The sequence below is a fragment of the Anomalospiza imberbis genome, chromosome 1, assembly GCF_031753505.1.
Source record: "Anomalospiza imberbis isolate Cuckoo-Finch-1a 21T00152 chromosome 1, ASM3175350v1, whole genome shotgun sequence".
NCBI lineage: Eukaryota > Metazoa > Chordata > Aves > Passeriformes > Viduidae > Anomalospiza > Anomalospiza imberbis.
Window position 1 is genome coordinate 45,995,689 of NC_089681.1, and position 19,201 is coordinate 46,014,889.

Consider the following 19,201-nt stretch of genomic DNA (forward strand, 5'->3'; position numbering starts at 1 on the left):
TCTTCTATTACCTGAACTCAGCACTTAATATTGCCTTTGTGAAACACTATACTACCCAATTTAACAGGATGCTGCTAGTTGACTACTATTCTTTCTTTTCCCAGTACATATGTGAATGTTGAGGAACATCTGGAGCAAGGTAGAGATACAGTGCATGTTTATTTTCACTCACCTCCCAAACTGTTGAACACTAAGAAATCATTAGAAACAACCTTCATCTGGGTTAGGTAAACTTGGGATGGGACAGAAAACCATAGTAAAGAGGATTAAAATAAAAAAAAATGAAAAAAAAAAGAAGTTTTATTCTTGTATTTTGAGACACATGCTATTCAATGATTATTGATGCCAGCTGCTCTGGAGCTCAACCCAGTCAAGTCTGCTGACAGACTTACTGTCTTAGATCAGCCACCTTACTAATACAACCACACTGCTTCCAGATCCACCAGCTGTCCAACTTGGAGCCTGGATGGAGAAGGAAGGCTTTCCAAACCTAAACCTCTGGGTGATGTCAACCCTGGGCTGGTCTGACCTGCAACTAGTATAGCTCTGTAGCCCACATCCTCCCCAAACCCAGGACTTAGAAGTTTGTTCAGATGGGGATTCTCTGCATGGATGTGTGTGCACATCATAAAAAAATTAAAGTACAGCCATACCATGGGTAGGAAAGCATCCAAATCTCCTGCCCTCCCCCATCATATACCCAATGAATTCCCTGGACTTCCTCACCCAGTCAGTACAGATATCTTGCTTACCTAGCCTGCAACACTATGATTTTATGATTTTGCTTGCTTTTCAGCTCTTAGAGATCCCACTTGGAGAGGAGAAGAGCAGCTGATAACAACTGAGCTTGCAGTCCCTACATGGTGTAAGTCTCCTACTTGCTACCACTTAAATAGAGATGAATCCACAACCAAGAAATACTTTGGGTTTCAGGGGGAGCGTTTTGGGGAAGAGAGCTTTTGGCTGGGTGGTTTCTGGGGGAGTGTTGTTACAAGCCTCAGTTTACATCATATGAGTAGACTTCAGTGATGGCAGCAGCTTCACATCAGGTACTGCAGCAACTAGGCTATTTAAATAAAAACAGTATTTCGGGTCAAGATTCCAAAAAGCACAGTGTTCTCTGGAAGACTCAAACTGCTCAAGGTTTTTCAGCAGAAATCAGGGAAAGCAAGATTTTAACAAATATGTTGAGAATAGAGTTTTTGGGAGGCATGTTTCAGTTTTGAAAACAGCACTGTTTGCAAGTCATCTGTGATCACCCTATGGAGGCTTTTATTGTAGTAGTACTTCTTCACACAGTAGTACTTCTTCGAAGCTAGATACCACCATTCACTTACCACACACACTATTCTTGCTTTTGTGTGCAGTGTACACAATTAAAACCTTATTTATCAAAATTCACTCAATTCAGTCAACTTGTTTTTATCCAAATAGACACGACTGCTTTCAAGAATACAGACTATGAACTTTCAAACTACTACTATTTTGCAATTGTCTGAGGTTAACTCCAGCCAGCCTACTAGCATAAAATGTTTAAGATAAATTTTCCTTTAATCTCACATATAGATAAAATTTCATATCTTTATATTCAGTAACACACTCCAGCCAATCAGAGATGGGGGAAAGTGAAAATAAATTAAAATAAAAATTTGAAACTTCACAAACTGTGAAAGATTTAGGCAGGAGCAATAAAATACTTAGAATAAGCGTTAAATCTCTGCAATAAAATGCTAAGATTTTTTGGCAGAGACAGGTGCTCACTTTCAGCCTCAGCTGCCCAGAACTCCAACACCTGGAGCCTGGAGCCACCCATCCTTACAAGCAGTTATGGAGCATCCCTGCAGAAGTAAAGCACTCCTTCCTGCTAGCAGTGTAGTTCAGTCATCATGATGGTCACATGTACACCACAGTCTTCTTGCCATGAGAAAGGGCATTGCAACATGCCATGCACGCAGCACCCCTCTGGGAAAAGATTAAACTCCTAAAGGCTCCAGTGAAAAAGAAAACCAGAAGGGGAAAGATGATTTGCTTTAGTTTAGGAACCATTACACTCAAAGTAAAATGACTTTTAAAGCCATTAAACTTAAGACAAAGCAAAACAAACCAAAAGCTTTTATTAGTCTAAAGGCTTCCATTCCTGGGAACCAGTGGAAAACACATCCCCATTCCCTCTCAACCCTACAAAACACACATCAACTAGCTTTACTGCAGATAGAATTGTCAAAAACGTGTGGCTGCTGAACACCTCTGGCTTGAAGCAACATTGAAATAAGCCCCTCTCCCCTTTTTACAGCTGCTGTTGATGGGCAGCCATGGTCAAGTGTGAGGACAAAAGGCAGAGCTATGAATTAAATACCAACAGGGCTTTGGGTCAGCATCAGCACGAGGTGGAGGGGACTGGGCAAGTTGAGGCTCTCATGGGGGAGCATCAGGATGCTGCTCTGGTTGAGGACTGGCACCATCACCATTTACTCCATGGAATTCTAGCAGACCAAGTGTGCTGCTGGCACAGACACACTGCAGGAGGGAGCAATGCTGCTGGAGGGCAGTGCTGGCAGAGGTTACAAAGGAGAGGATGACACTTGGGAGACTATATAAAAAAGATGTGCTTTCTAGAAACAGAACTGATGCATCTTTGACCAGGCAGTTCCCAAGACAATGCTGGAATCACATGTCATTACCAACATCTGCTCTCTCCAATACATTTTGCACCTCCTAGCTAGTCAAAGGATTTTTCAAATCATAAAGAATCTCACCAGAGGTTTGGAGCAGAAGAAGAAAAAAAATCATAATCTTGTTGCATTGTACACATCTCAGGGATTTTTCTGAGAACATAATTAAGACAAATGAATTTAAACACTCAATTTCTATAATGGACTCAACAGATCCCCATTAAGCGATATGGGCAGGCATCCAAATTACCCTGCTGAAGCCAGCAAAATCATCTTTTCATCAAGTTTTGTTCCATTAAAAATTGAAGATTAAAGGTCTAAACATTGTGTGAGCAGTAAAAAGCACGGGATAAGGAGAAGACAGGCAGATAATGTCAAGGGATACCTGAGGATACTGGCTGGCTAACTACTGCCAGATTTTCCTAAACAAGATAGGAAAGAGCAAGAAGTGACTATGTGGAGTCAAATCTTTATTTAATGGTTAGTTTTGTAGCATGTAAGTTAGGGAAGAAAGATCACTGTATAAGGGGCAGTAAAAGTAGAATATATACACTTTATTAAAATATATACTACTATACTAAAAGTATAGTAGTAGAAAATATACTACTGTATTAAAAGTAGTATATACACTTTATTAAAATATAACATAGAGAAGCTGCATGGCTTCCCTTCTAGAGGTCAGTTTTATTATCATTGGTGTCTTTGAGTACGATAGGATACAAAGAGAACTGTCACACCCAGGTGAAATCACACCATCATACTCATCTTGACAACAGATTGATCTTCCTTGAAGACTGAAGTGTGTGATGGTAATTCCACAGGAGCAGGGGGGAGCTGCACCATACATTGGACCCCTAAACTAGCAGGCTGCTCCTCAACCTGACCTGCTTCATCTGCTGAAAGATGCTGCTCTTCCATCACAACACAACAACCCAACACATGCCCTATTCAAAATTAATTCCCTGAGAAGGGCATTAAGAGAGGATGGGTTACAGGCAAGTGGCAAATGAATGTTCATGCTTCCTTCCTCCCCTTTCTGATTTCACATATGCTAAGAATTGCAGTACAAAGAGTTCTAAAAACCTGTGTATAAAGATCAAATTGCTATGAAAACGTCTCAGAACTTGTAAAATAGTCTTTGTTGCTGCTGGCCTTTTTAATAATAAAAATAGGGTTTAAAGTCTGGTCTTCCAGCAAGCTGGAATCTCTAGGGTGACACAATAACCATTTTAGTTAATCTGACCTGGAGCAGAAATCAGGAAATAAGGTACGTTTTAAAGTCCTTCCTTATAGTGAAATGGCATTTGCAGCATGGCTGTAATCACACAAAATGAAAGGTTTTAAAATTGACCTCTCTGTTCTTCACTCAGTCCTCTGAGAAAACTATTTTTTCCCGCTCACAGAAACTCTCTCACGTCTCATACACCACATTTCAGAAAATACGCAAAATCTATTTTTACTGTTACACCAACGACATTTCTGAGGCACTTTAATATTAAAAAATAAATTTCAAGTTGTATAAGAAGACAAGAAGTACTTCAGCTATGAGATGTTGAAACTTTTACTTAAAGCAATACTGCAGATTGGTTTTAAACTCTTTTGGTTACGAAGTACATGATAATGTGGTTGCCTGCCTTATCAGAGCCTCAATAATGCAAGTTATGTAAATCTCGAGGCTTTCCCTAAAGAGGAAGAATCCCTTAAACACAAATGATGAAAAGTATACACTGCTACAAATAAAGTCAGCTAATTCACAGCAGCTAATCCATGATGTGTACAGCAGAGGGTGGCTGTATTATCAAAGGTGGGGAAAAAAAGAGTGTTATCTAACTGAATACAAATTCATCTTGGAAAAAGAGTAAATTAAAGTCTTCATGTCTGGTCACAAAGTACCAAGGATTCAGGTATTTGATATAAGCTTTCATAGAGGACAAAGTACATGAAACATTTGCTCTCTAGATCCTCAAAAAACGGTTTTACCAGGGAAGGTTTTTCAACAGGTAGTTAGGAGATCACCTGGCTTAGCCAGGGCTCACAGAGCAGTAACAGGACTGAGATTAAAGAAATGCCAGACAGGTGGCCCTTGTCCAGCAGACGACATGCCAGCATAATGCTGGCAGAGAAATTCATACCACTGTCTGCTTCTGCAGGCACTTCAATATACAAAGTACTAGGAAACAAATCTGAGGAGCAGAGAAAAGAAATCTCTCTTCATTTGAACACTAGGAACTTATCCCTGGGAAAAAAAAAAAAAGCCAAAAAATTGTCTCGGCAATGCAATAACAAATAAATACAGCCCCATGGATGTAAATGAGCTCAGAAAAAATGCTGGCAAGATAGATGTAGCTAAACACCACAATTCTGGACTTGGTTATAATTAATATAAGAGAAAGACTTAAAAGTACATGTACAAGATACTGAGTTTCATATTAAGTAAAAAGTGGGGATGTCTCCACATATGACATTACAGGCAGATAGAGTACAGGACAGATTAAATAAATATTTAAACTAACAGAAGAACTGGCAGGAAAGGAAACCAGGGAAGGCTGAAGACAACTTAATGTATGCCTAAGGGTTATGTGTGCTATCTAGCAATAAGTACATCAGGAGTAATAAAGCACTAAAGTAGATGAACAAGAATTTTTATAAGACTTGCGGGGGGGGCGGGGGGGGGCAAGAAAGGAATATAAGCATACAAAAGAGTCAGAAGCTCCCAATCCTATCAGCTTCCTTAATGAAGAAACTAAACAATAAATTAACAAATAGTAAAAGTCAAAGTCAGTAGAAGAGACTGAAACCAAATTTCAATGTCTACCTTTTTTAGCTCGCATCTGTGAAAGAGAAACTTCAGGACCTATCTGAGCCTTTTATTGCCCTTTACTGTGTATTTTTAAAGAATTAAACACTAAGGTTCCATTTTAGTGGGTCCACTTATTCCACTGAAATGACTTTTCTCTTTTTTTGTATCCATTCTCTTTTTTTGACCAGCTTTTCATGCAAGGTTTCACTGGGTTTCATTATGTCCTCTGTTTAGTGCTTTGAAAGTTGTCTACTGCTCTCAGTCACTTCTCTCTTCATTGTCTTTGGAAGAAAGAACTGCAATTTTTTTCACATTCCCTTTAAGCATTTTAAGGAACTTGAGAAGAAAATGAAAAATAAACCTTAAAATCTGCTTTCAATCCCAAGCCTCTCACACTGGTTGTCATAAAGCTCAATGAGCATTACTGCCTCCAGGCTCTACCTTTCCTATACAAAATTTTCTGCCCTACAGGTTGAACGCGGCTGAATAGCAGACTTCTCATATGGGGGACATTCTCTGAGGAAAACTGACACTTGGAGGCTGCATATTTAAACATTTACCATCCTCTCCTCTTGCCTATAATGCAATTTCTCTTCTTGCAATTGCTTCTTTTCAAACTGTTTTAATTAGCCATACAATTACTTTCCACTGACTTTTCCCTCTGTTGTAATTTAGATTTAACAGCAGAAAGGCAGAATAGCATGCACTGGTTTGAAATGCAGCCCTGACTTATAATAGAGCTGTATGTAGTACAGTAGATTTCTTTCAGGTTAATATCCCACATACCTGCTTCAGTGGCAAGAACAGGCCCTACCATGGCTGTGTGCCCCAAGACCAGGTGCTTTGCCTGTCTAAAAGGGTGCAATTAAATGTTCTGAAGAACAACAGAACCTTTTTCCAGGATACCCATGAAGTAATCTACCCATAGGAGGAGGGGAAAAAAATTGGTATTCTCAGTGGGTATTTCCTAATATGTAATTAACTCGACATGAGGAAAAAATCCAGGGCACAGTGATTTCCTGACCCCTTATTTTGCCCACTCTTGGTAAGAATTTCCAATGGAAATGGAAATGGAGTGTGTATTTCTTTTTACCAGTTTTTTTTTGTTTGCTTAACCATTATTGATACATTTCTGTGTTTTCTAGGACACTTGGAACATGATTTCCCCTGTGCAGTCCCACCAGCTTGCTTTACTTGGAGGCCCAGGGAAGTTCTAGAGCATCCGGCATCCGGCATCAAGTTCTCTGTGTGCTTTCAGACACTGCTTAGGCTAATTTTGCTGCAAGGCCAAGAAACAGACTACAGCACCCCACACCAATGCAACGTATTCCACAGGTTTTGTTTCAGATGCTGTCACTTAGGAGAAGACTGTTCAATGACCATCAGCAGGCAGGTTTGTCCATCTCATCATACAGTCCACCCAACTCTTCTTGGCAGACAACTCTCTGGATCTTCATTATCATTTTCTTTTTGTACTTTCAGCCCTAAAGTTTCCTCTGTTAGCAAATTTCTAATCCAAGGCCATACTTACAACCAGTTATATGTTCATTCTCTGTCTCTCAGACAAACTGAGAAAAGACTATTGTAAATCCAAGAACATGCTTAATGGAGTTTTGTGGGAGGGCTGTTTTTCACTAAAGATAGTTGTTACCATCTTTCAGGAAAATGGTTTTAGGGTATTAGATGCAATGTCTCAGCTGCTCTTTTCTTACATTCCTTCAAAACACCAATATGAGTGTCACAAACAGCCATTTGGTTTGCTTTGTAGCTCGCCCAATAATCTAACATGTCATGGAATTTCTATTCTTGACTTTCTACAAGACTTGTAACACACCAAATCTCTGATGAATGCCCTTGGTAATTTGTAAGGCTACATTGCAGCTAATAAAACTTATGTCTCTTTGATTATCATGGTTTGTCTTTTTTTTTTTTTTTTTCAAAACATGCAGAAGCAGGTAAGAAACACAACAGAACAATAAAGATAATATAAATCAATTAATTAAGCAGAAGCTCTTAGGCTGCCACTGAAGGCTCATAAAAAAGCCAATTGATAACAATGAAGTCTTGTTTTGTTTGCAGCAACCTGTACTTGCTTTTTTGAGAGGTTATGGTTAACTTCTGCCCTGCCACAAGAGTAAATAATTTGGACCACTAGGTCCAGAAGACTAGATAGAGAAGCAGCACAAGAGGGAAAAGAAAACAAACAGCTTGAAAATATGAGTTGGAGGTGGTAGGGCAAGCAGCAAAGAATCAAGTTACAGTCCTTGTTACCTGAGAGTGTGAGAGGAAATAAGGAGTTAGAAGGTAATATGAAACAGGAAAAAAAGATGGTAACTGTTGAAAAAATACTACAGAACAACTGAAATTCAGTCATTACTATGTAAGACCAAGAATGCACTGGAATTATGCTGGCTCTCTGTTTGATGTTTTCTGTAGGGGTTGTTTTGTCTCTACAAAAACCCTAGGGTTTGCCATTTTCCTCCCAGTCAGTTGATACTAAAGGTACTGAATTTTCTCAGCATCTCATCTACTGCCATCTTGTATCTGTGTCAAAAAATGCACGAGTGCATCAAGCAGGCAGGAACAAGGGAGTGGGAAGATCTGTACAGTCCTAAGTGAACAGAGCTGCTGAAAGAGCAAAGAATGGGGCAGCCAAATCTGCTGTCTATCAGGTGCTTGCTTCACACACTCCTCCCCTAGCCCAAGATGTATCTGCTCCCCTTTATGTGCTGACAGACACTGCAAGGTGACACAAGGTAAGAGCAGGGATAAAGGTGGCTGCTATGGAAATAAGCAAAGATGCTCCCAGTAAAATACCTCCTCACCTGCTCAACCCCAAGCAGGTATCTTGCCCAGGTGCATTCTGAAAGGTTTGCCTAGGCTCAGCCTTAAGCTTCCTGAAGCTGTAGTACAAAAGCACACTCACTTTTGAAGAGGATGGACAGAAGTACAAAGAAATTGGGAAAAATTCCTTCACCAAAAGGGTTGTCAAGCCTGTTTGAACAGGCTGTCCTAGGAAGTAGCTGAGTCACCATCCTTGGAGGGATCTAAAAAATATTTAGATGTGGCAGTTAGGAACATGGTTTAGTGATGGCCCAAGACTTGGCAGTGCTGGGTTAACAGCTGGGCTCAATGATCCTAGAGGTCTTTTCCAACCTAAATGATTCTAAGGGATCAGAGTTTATATTTAGAATTATAGTACACACTGTTTAATACTGACATTTTTACAGGTCTTCTGCGATGAACTGTTCATATGGCTGGCTTGCACATTTGACAGTATCCTACACCTACTCAATTTAGGAAAGCTCATTTCAGAAAAGGGGAAGAAGCCACAGATAAACTATAAATACAGCAGCAAGAATCACATTGACTTAACATTTTCTTTGTAACTGGAAGCACTGTGGAAAGTAGAACAGAAAATAGCAGAAACCACCTAAAAAATCACAGTTTAATAGTGCAAACATCATGGACAATGAGAGGACTGCATCCTCTCAGTTTGAAGAGGCAGATAAAGCAGAATGAAAAACAGGGGTAATTTACCCAGACTGCAGGAACGCCACTGCACAAAGAGCTGGTCCGTGAGGAGAGCAAGGACAAAATTCTTGAGTGCACAAAGCAGCAGCTTGGGGCAAGCCTTGCAGCTGTCTCAGAAGGAATGTGCACTTTCCATAGGTATTAAAATCTGCTGAAACAGGTGAAAGACGGAAATAAATACAGACTTAATTCATGGCAAGCTACATAGAGTAAGAATTTAGGAAAGTAAATGACTTAGCATAGGGGAAGTTTGAGGCAATAGGTCATGCAAAAAGGGATGAAAAGGTCACAGCAATTATGTATAGCCTTTTGGATAAAAGAATCCACTGCAGAGTCTCTAGATGTACTTCCAGCAATGTTAAGACGTTGCTTCCAGCTACTGGATGACAGCAGATCCTGGATTTATAAGTATTCATTGTCAGGATGTACACCCTGCATTTTGGGAAACTTTGTTCAGAACATGCTACAGTGCCATTACTCCACACCCTTTCCCTTCTCCCAGGGAGTCACCATCAACATACAAAAGACAGCTTTGAAGAAGGCAGGTCCATATTAATTCTTAAAAAACTCTAAGCAGACAATCAGATCAGGCTTTCCAGCAGATACTCGACTGCAGTGACCTGGAAAGGATCTGATTCCAGCTGACAGAGGTATCAAAGTTTCCAAGTTTGGTTCCTTAGGAGCAGACTATAACCACAACATGACAAGACAGATAGACAAGGGTAAGCCATTTCAAGCCTTCATCCCACTGTACACCATGCTTCTGTGTTACCAGTTTTAGTCTTGGGATATTTGTTGACTTTTATTTTGCTCTTATTCCAGTCCTATTCATGCTTGCATTTTTTCAATGCAGATGTGTGCTGACCAGTTTTCTCTCAAACTGTCAATAAAGTGCTGATTTTTCCCAGCTGCATTTGCTCTCATTTCCACTAAATCTTGAGATGGTCTCAGATGAAAAAGCACCACTGGCACAGAAGGTGGGTGTCCCCATTCTCCATGTGAAGCTTGGAGAAGCTTCTGGCTGCTTCATTCTCTGGAGAACAAAGCAGCAGGACAGAGGGGCAAGTGAATACCAATACAAAGATCTGTGCTGCCCCAAGAGGCACATAAGCCTCCTCTTCTTTTGGTGGAGCAGTTGGAGACTGTCACTCTGGGAGCAGCGTAGCATGGAAAAACACACAGGACAAAGAGTGGTGCAGGTTGTGTTAGTCTGGCACAAGATGAGATGCACTGAAGGAGGGGAACTCATGACATATTAGAGCACCAAGCAATAAACTTATATGCCTTCTCTGCTCTCTTGGCTCCATTTTTTGTACACCATCATGCCACTTTTTAAAAGAGATCTCATAAAAAATATCAGTGAATCTAATCTAACCTTCTTTGTGTTCTAAATATGCAAACCACAGAATACTTTTAATGATTTTGGACACATTATTGTTCAGAAAACAAGAAAAAAGAAGCTGCATAAATGAATTACTTTGCAGTCTTTATTAAAAGAAAGTACATCTAGAAATGATCAGATGATGCAGAGGTAAAGTCACCTACAAAACAAGACAGATTAGCATCACCCACTGATTGTTGATCCTGGTGGCACTAGAGGCAAACTGGGAAGGGCTTTAGGGCAACTTTGTACTCACAGATTTTAGCAATGAAAAAAAAGTTTTAAGCAGAAAGAAAGAATTAAAAGATAGATAGTAAAGCAAGTTCCTTCTTTCTCATTTTACAAATTTCATCTACTGTGGTGCAAATCCAGAGCATTGATTCAAATACTATTTTACTGGATTTCCATTTGTTTTGCCTGGGCTCCTACATTAATCCAAACAATAAGGGCCTTTAAAGCATTCATAAATAACCTGCTGCTGCTGGCACCTAGGAGCCAAGTGCAGCAATGTTAAGCAACAACAAATTTCATAGTTCAAGAGGCACAGTTAAGGAAAAAGGTTGCTCAGAAAATCACTCTCATTTAGCACAAAGATCCTTAAAAATTGCATGAAATCACTCAAGTAACTATAGAAACCAATTTCTTCAGCTCTGTATCACACGTCTCACACCTCAATTGTCTTTATTATCGTCTGCTGTCAGATCCTTAATCAGAAATGTGAACAGGCTTGATGATTTATTCAGCAGGGACAAGAATCTGTAGGTCAAGTGAAAAATTTCACACACACATACACACGCACACGCATCTTCAACCTTAGGTACTTTCATTTCATTCTGTTCCCAGTAGCTCTGGGGGCAACTCCAGTGAGATCCAATATTAAGGCTCAATTAAAATAAGCTCCAATTAGTGGAGCTTTTTTCTCTCAGGCTAGAAAAGTCAGGAAATGGATATTGGGAAATGTAAAAAGTCAGCTACTGAGAGGAGGCTGCAGACATAAATGAACTTATTTGTTGATTTCTACAGTTGCTATGCAGAGGCCTCTGGGAGTAAAAGCTTAACCAGTCTAAGCTATAAACTAAAACCCCTGCAGCTAAACATGAACTGTGTGAAACAAGGGCTCCATTCCAGAACAGAAAACTGCTGGGCCCAGAAAATTAAAAGCCAGAGGCGTTTTCCATTTAAAACTAAATCCCAGTACCGCCTCCCAGCCAAAGAATTATAAGCAGTATCAGATTTACAAAACGAACAATTACCCTGGAAAAATGTAGCCTATTGTACAGTCCCAGATGCTAAATCTCAAAGTTTCTTTTTTTTTTTTCTTTCTAATCCCACATTATATTCCTACCAAGTGTACTGCTGCAGTTTACAAAGGACTGTTTCGAGACAGGACTGAAACTGCAAAAATAAAATGTTAAAAAAAGAGAGCTCATAATTCATTGACCTCATTTGAAGCACTGCCCTTGCCTGTGGCAGTTCCTGTCCTTCCCCAAGGCCTCTGCAAATGGTATGCAGCAGCAAAATAAACCCTGACCTAATTGCCAGGACAGGGCTGCCAACCTTCTCTCAACACACAAAGGCAAGCATGGTAACTGGAAACTCCTACCTCTTTTGCTTTCTGCTTTAACCGCAGTTGCTCTGGATCTTCTTTACTGAAACGGCTCTACCAAAGGAAGAAGAAAAAGATTGAATAGAAATTACTGGTGTCCAAACACCATCCTATCTGTTAAATATTTAATAAATGACAGTTTTCTCAGGTGATTGAAAGATTTAGCTCCAGGGGTGAATGCCTCAATCCAGACTGGCTTCCATCCCCCTCTGAGCACATACATGCACACCCCTCCTCATCTGGGCCGGCTGCCTCTGCTCTAGCCAGAGGCAAGATTAAGCTGAAAATGATGCTAATACTGTCAGTCAGGTCCAGTCTAGGCATGATGTTGTTCATGTCAGCAGCAGACACTTAAAAAGGACAGGAAGTATAGGAAAGAAAGGAGTTCCATTCATGCAAGCACAACACTGTTCCTTCAACTCTAGATTAGGCTTCACCCAAGTGGCTCCAGAATTCAGCTTGAAACAAAACCAAAAGAAAAGAATCAACAGAAGATGGTCAAGTCACAGCTGATGAAGCAACATTGGGTTTTTTTTGGTTTTTTTGTTTTTTTGTTTTTTTTTTTTTTTTTTTTTTTTTTATTTTCCTCCTCTTCCTGAGGGGAAAGAAGAGAGAAGAAACTTATTCTATACTAGCAACAGCTCCACCAGGAGTTCATGGATGCTGTGGTACCAGCCCCAAGGCTAGCCCTCGGAACTTGACTACAGGAAACAAATACACCCGCAAAGGTGGTGGATCTCACCAGGCTTCTGTTTCAGAGGCAAAAAGAGATACAGGAAGGACATTTATAGATTTTTACTTCATTTTGACCAGTAGAAATAATCTCAAAAGAGTAGTTCATCCAACCACACATTTCAAAGAACTCTTGTGGACTTCTAAAGAAATGTAAATAGGTTAAATCCTTTTTTGTATAGCCTCAGTTGTCCTAAACATTACAGATTTTCAGTGACAGGATTAATGTTTACTATATTTAAAGCAGAAGTAGGAGAAACCTGAAGATGCTCACCAATCTAGAGGACATGACTACTTCCTTGGAAACCTAGAGTCTTACCTTGGCTGCTCGAAGCAACATTTCACGTTCCTCTTCATCTTTTCTCTGCTTTTCTAGGTGATCGAGCTTCTCAAGAAATCTCAGTTGTGCTCTGGTGTCACTACATACAATGTACTTATCACTTCCCTGAAAAAACAACTTTGTTATAGACAACCAGGAGCTGATAAACCAAATGGGAACAATCTGAGAACAACAACACTATTTTTCAAGGCTGAAAAGTGTGGACTGTTTTATAAAGACTTTAGGTGGTAGGTAGTCATTTACACATCTCCTCTTCACTGAAATATGTTTCCAGGTAACTGTGACTAGTAAGAGGTTATTGAACAAGTGACATTAACAACATCCAGTCTAGACTGACTATAATAATAGAAGTCTTCCCTAACCTTAGACTAAAGATTTAAGAAATTTTGTTCTAAACCACCAACTTAATATCCAGTAAACATGTCAGGAAAAGAAAAAGGAATTGTAAAGCAGCAGGGCATAATATCTTTTTTCCTTTGATGAGAAAAAAAATTAGAATTTGACATTATAAATTTCTAGTACTTTGTGTTCTAGTTTCAGCCATTTAATGCAGAAGTTGAAACAAGCATCACCTGGTATTTCCAAAAAGATGATTTATGTATTGGAGGGGCGGTCTAGAACCAGTTATAATGAATCTTAGGGGTGAAGAAGGTGAAATCTATTATATACAGTTTATTATGGCTTTAAGAATACATATTTTTGCCTCAGTGAATCTTTCAAGTGCCAGGATAGCTTATGTTGAAAGGTAACCTAGGGAAGTCATGTGGTCCAGCCACCTGTACAAAGCTGGGCCAGTGAATACTAATGATTGGTTTTAGTCCAACAATCACTGGAGACACAGGCATTGAAACAGGACTGAGGTCCTTTTGGTCTCAAGAGTAGCAATCAGTAGTTTATTTTACGTTCTATTTTTGCCCCCACTGGAAAGCCTGAGTTGACATTTACTTTAGCTCAGAAAGGCAGAGAAAGGAAAGATCCAAAACATGGTCAACTGGCATTGGTTTTACTGTTCTGCTTTTCCACAGACAGACTTCTTGAGCCATGCATTGGCCAGATGGCAATTAGGCAACCCAAGACAAGGAGCCCATTCTAGATGAGGCATGTCTGTGCCACCTGTTTGTACCACTTTTTAGTGCATGTCCTACAGCTGTCGGGTTTTTTTTTTTTGTTTTTTTTTTTTTTTTTTTGTTTTTTGTTTTTTTTTTTTTGTTTGTTTTTTTTTTTCCTGAGAAATTTATCCTGGAGCATTTACCACTGTGTACTTTCGGTGACTCTTCATTCTATCTTACACCAGACTCACATTGTAATGAAACAATTCTGACATACAACTATTCCAAAAGAAGCACAGGATATTTTACAGCTGTATTTTAGGCAAGGTTATATGTTAAGTATATGGACTATCCATGACTTCAGTTACTCAGTTTTTAGTTTTCATGGATACTATACTCGGACTCTTCTTCTCACACCCAGTTGTGCACTATGAAAAGACAGAAGGAAAGTGAAAGTTTTTTTGTGGAGCACTGTTGTCTTCTGATCTGAATTTTCACTACTGAGTCAGAGCATATAATCAATCCCTTTCCTGGTATTACGTTTGGTTGTTTTCAATGAGCCACCTCATTGTCATGTTATTATCAACTGTGGCTCAAAACGCACCATATGCTGCAACCAGAGACTTTCTCAAGCAGTGTCTGTGGCTCTGCAAAGAAGTCCAACAAACCTTTTCCCCTCCACTTCTGTCACTGCTCAAGTCTTTTTTAACCATTCCCCACAAAGCATAAGCTACTTCTGAGTCACTCAGTGCATCAGTACAACTTGTTTTGAAGCAGCAGTTTATAATAATCCACCACCATGCCACAATCCTTTTAAAAGGACAAAGAAGAAAGCTGTAGTACCAGCAGATTATTTTTTCCAAAGTTTAGAAGTGTTTCGCTTTGGAATAGCCAGATATTTACACATTTTAAGACAAATCCATGTCCCTATACCAATCAGCAATGTAAGTCTCAAGCAGAAGCTCCTTGATGCACTACCTTGAGCTTATATGGGACAAGAAATAGGTGCATCCGTAACAGTATTTCAACTCATCACCTGTTTTAAGATAGCTTATTTCAGGAATTTTTAAAAGAGGAACACCTGCAGTTATATTTTGTCCTAATCAATGAACTTCTCTGTGGTCATTTAGCAGGGAATTGCTGAGACAGAAAACATCACATTGTACACCTATTCATGACTTGTAGCCAGTGTTGTTATGATGAAGCATTATCACCCATATCCCATGGCCCTACAGATAATGCAGTTTAGTGTTGTGGCATTTCAGTGCTACTGCATGAGGGGAAAATGTTTTCATGGAGCATCATTTATAGCTCAGCACCACAGCATGCCTCTTGGAGCCATGAGCTCAGGGGCTCCAACCACAGGAGCATGGCAGCTGTTTCATGCTGGGATGAATCCACAAAAAAACCCTTCCCCTTTATGGTCTTCCAAATACAAGAGTCTTTGCAACAAGAGCTGCACCACAGTGAGCAGCTCCCAACCATCTGAAAGGCATCTGAAAGAGACCACCATCCCAATTATGTCAGTGACTTCCAATTATAATTTCTTAAATTTAACAAAAAAAAGACTACAGTTGACAAGTCTACATGATGGCATAGCACGAAGCTTTTACCCTGCCAATTCACTCTCTCTGCAGGGTTATCTATCAGAGGAAAGCTGCTAGGCATAAGCTGAGCAGACTAGGAAGAAGAGTTTCCTGACTATGGTCCCATCAATTACTGGCCTTTTTACACCAACTCCTACTCTAACAATAGTTACTTTGGCTTCACCACAACGACCCCTATTACTGTATTTTTGTAATGAAGATAGGCCAGTACAAAGCCCCTTATGGAGCAACCACCCAACCCTCCTGGAAAGACTCTGGGAATTTATCTGACATAGATGTATCCCACATTGTGCAGGGGTACCAATCAAAAGCCATGAGGGAAAAGAGAACAGGGGGTAAGCACCAGGGCAGATGGAATACAGGGCTGTATAAATACCTTTATTAATACATAACGGGACTCCAGCATCCTGCAGTGTTCTCTTCTTGAACTTAAGATTTCTAAAAGCCTGTCAGCATCCCTCACAATAAATTGCTCACAAAGGTAATCCTGTAGGACACTCCTCTGTCGTGTAATGCCATCTTCCTAACAAAGGGGGGTATCTGTGCCTCTAAGATTACTGTGCCCATTACTTTTGATTTTTTTGTTTGTTTTGCTTTTGAGAAAAGAGGAAAAGAAAGCCAGCTTATTGCAATCTTATAATATTATCATTGCTTCTGGCAATTCAATCAGACAAAAACCTGTTTTTCTATTGTTTTTCTATTGCTTTAGTTCAATGAGAAAGAAACTAGCCCTATCCAGCCTACTGTCCAAAACCATTTCCTTCTGCTCTTGGTGTCTGCAAGACACCATGTCCTACTGGTTACTCTGGACTTCAGCTTCCTCCTCACTTTTGCTCACAAGCTCAACTGTACCTCCCACTTCAGAGAAAACAACATACAACAAGTGCAGATTCTGAAGTCTTTTCATACAAAACTCTGTGCCTGTTCTGTATTGATTTTCTTTTCTATAACATCTTCTTCTAGCAAGGAACAGAATACTCCTACTGCTCCAGAAAACACCATAAATACTCAGAAGTTTCCAAATAGCTGCTTCTCTTTACTATTGCTGTTCCAGTGCTGAAAAGCCTATAAAAAGTGTTCAGTACAAAAATAACTCCTATTCCATCAGTTGGTTGTTCTTGTTAAATTTCATTAAGTATGAAGTTCTTGAAAAAAAACTCAACCTGAACAAACAGGAAACTAAGAGTTGACAGATACATTTGCTTCTCACTTCTTTTTCTTCTAAAACAGCTTCACACTGTAAGTAAAGATTAGTATCTTGCTATTGAATGACAAAAGAAAAAAAGAAAGAGCTGGTTTGACTAGTAAATGTTCACTTCCCATTTGCACCATACAGGCATCTTAAGGGATACTAGCTCACTGGGACACAATATACGTTATATTGAATGAAGCAAAAAAAAATCTTAAGCCAAAAAAAATCTTAAGCCAAAACGGGCCTCTGCCTTCAGGGAGCATTTTCTAAAAGTAAAATAATCAATTCTGTTTCCCAAGGCTTTTTACTGAGCCAATACTGACTGCAATTCCACCAACAGGAAAACACAAGACCTTAAATCAACCCACCATCAAGAGCATTCAAAATTATCTTTCCATTTACCATTCAAGGGACTTTGTGTAACACCCACCACTGCTATGGAAGAGAAGAAACACATGCATTTAATCTTATGCTGAGTTTTAAGAGCAACTGTCCAACAAATCAAATGGAACAATTCTATGTTGGGCTAGACACAGCGAAAACCAGCCTTTGGTAGATACTGAGAATGCAAATGTTGCCTGTAATGTGCCACCACTTGGAAGAGGTTTACCTTCAAGGCTGCAAAGCAGGAAAACTTTGTGCAAAACTTGCTAATGATTTCCTTTACCTTGTGCGTTGATACTCTGTGCCGAGCAATTACAGTTAGTTTTTCTAGGAGTCCTCGTAATCTCTCCTGTGTAGCGTGGGAGATCAAGTTCACAACATCAGAGTTAAGTTCCATAATGTCATGCCTTTTACCTGTGGAAGCAGAGAAAATCCATTACGTGTTTTAGTAGTAGCTGATAATTGAAATAATTAGCACAGCAGGTATTCTGTTCCCCCTGGAAGTCATACCCATTATGAATAAAGGTTTGGAGATTATGATTTTCCTGGTAAAGTCACAACTTCAAAGATCTTAGACATTACATTAATAAAACTTAGCCTGGAGCTTCAGAAAATATAGACATTGTTTCACTTAGCCTCCAGAACCACTCTCCTTGCAAGGTCATTTATAGGACAAAGTTAATAAGAACACAAATCAAGCTTCATGTTCAGGGAGGGGGAGAAGCGGTAGCTGTAGAAATTAGTGCCATATTCTGTTAATTCCAGTAATTAAAAAAATACAGAATTACATTTTGCCCTGCTTGACACCGTGCTTGTTAACAACTCATGACATTTATTTGACGAGCAGGAATGGGTTTTGCAGCGCACTCCAGGCACATGAGACCCTCCAAACTGCCTTGACCGACCGACACAGGGCAGACAGACCCAACCGACCCACAGCAGCCGCTCGGACAGCGCGGATTCCAGTCCAGCCGGGGTCCTCCTGCCATCACCTTCAACCTTTCCTCTCGGGCTGCCGCCGAATCACCGCATCTCAGCAGCTGCGACCGAGGCTGGTGACAGCTCCAGGCAAGGCTGTGCTGGCCCTGCACCCAGAGCTGGGCATCACCTCTGCGACCTTCCCGCGGCTGCAGGCTGCCGATGGAGAAGCCTTCCCATGGCTGACACCATCCATCACTCAGCGCAGCTCCATCAAGACACCTGGGTGGCAGCGGCTTTTCCCTGGTAGGCACAGCAGGCAGCAGTTCCACATGCCTCATATGCTGTACCTGTCAGAAGCACTCTTCCTTGCCCTATGCTGCATTTACAGCAGCTGTAATACTTTATGATGCAATATACAGCACGCCTTCAAAACCCATTTCAGTATTTACTGCCAAGTGAAGTGTTAAGAATGGATAAACAGTGCACTGTAAAAAAACTAATCACCTATTTCATTTGCTGTCGCTACTGTAACTGAAAATGAATGACAATCTCACAAGGCAGGGAGAACCTAGAATGTTGTCCCACATACAATCAACCCTGATTAACCCTGTTTGATCAGTAAGCACTAGCCTATAACTTAACTGACTGCAAAGCTCATTTAACTCAAGTACCTTTCAATACTTCTGCAGCTTCTCACTTGACTATCAGATTACTGAAACACCAACTTAAAGACAAAATAAAATCCCCCCAAACCTCAAGACCTCCCTACACACACACACACTTCTTAATCCAAAAGATGGCTCAGTTCAAAAGCAGACATGTTAACTTTCTGAATTCCTCTACTCCCTGGCAGCATTCCTTTCCTTGCAAACAAGCACTTACCATTTATGACATGAATTACTGGCATTGCTATTATTATTATTATTATTATTATTATTATTATTGCTATTATTAATTTGGAACAACTACCATTCTATGAAACA

At 40.0% G+C, this 19,201-nt stretch overlaps 1 protein-coding gene across 5 annotated transcripts in view; it reads right to left on the reverse strand.

Moving 5' to 3' along the window:
- Positions 1–19,201, reverse strand: part of TAF4B (TATA-box binding protein associated factor 4b) — a 70,029-nt gene that overhangs the window by 11,829 nt on the left and 38,999 nt on the right. For 2 of the 5 annotated variants that reach the window (XM_068190266.1, XM_068190275.1), the window contains exons 11-13: positions 17,581–17,711; positions 13,045–13,170; positions 11,991–12,047 (exon numbers count right to left, since the gene is read on the reverse strand). In XM_068190266.1, the coding sequence (XP_068046367.1) occupies positions 11,991–12,047; positions 13,045–13,170; positions 17,581–17,711 (314 nt within the window). Of the gene's footprint in view, positions 1–1,838; positions 1,963–8,335; positions 9,155–11,107; positions 11,144–11,990; positions 12,048–13,044; positions 13,171–17,580; positions 17,712–19,201 lie in introns of those variants that run through there. The other 3 variants (XM_068190286.1, XM_068190294.1, XM_068190302.1) reach the window with 3 other exon arrangements.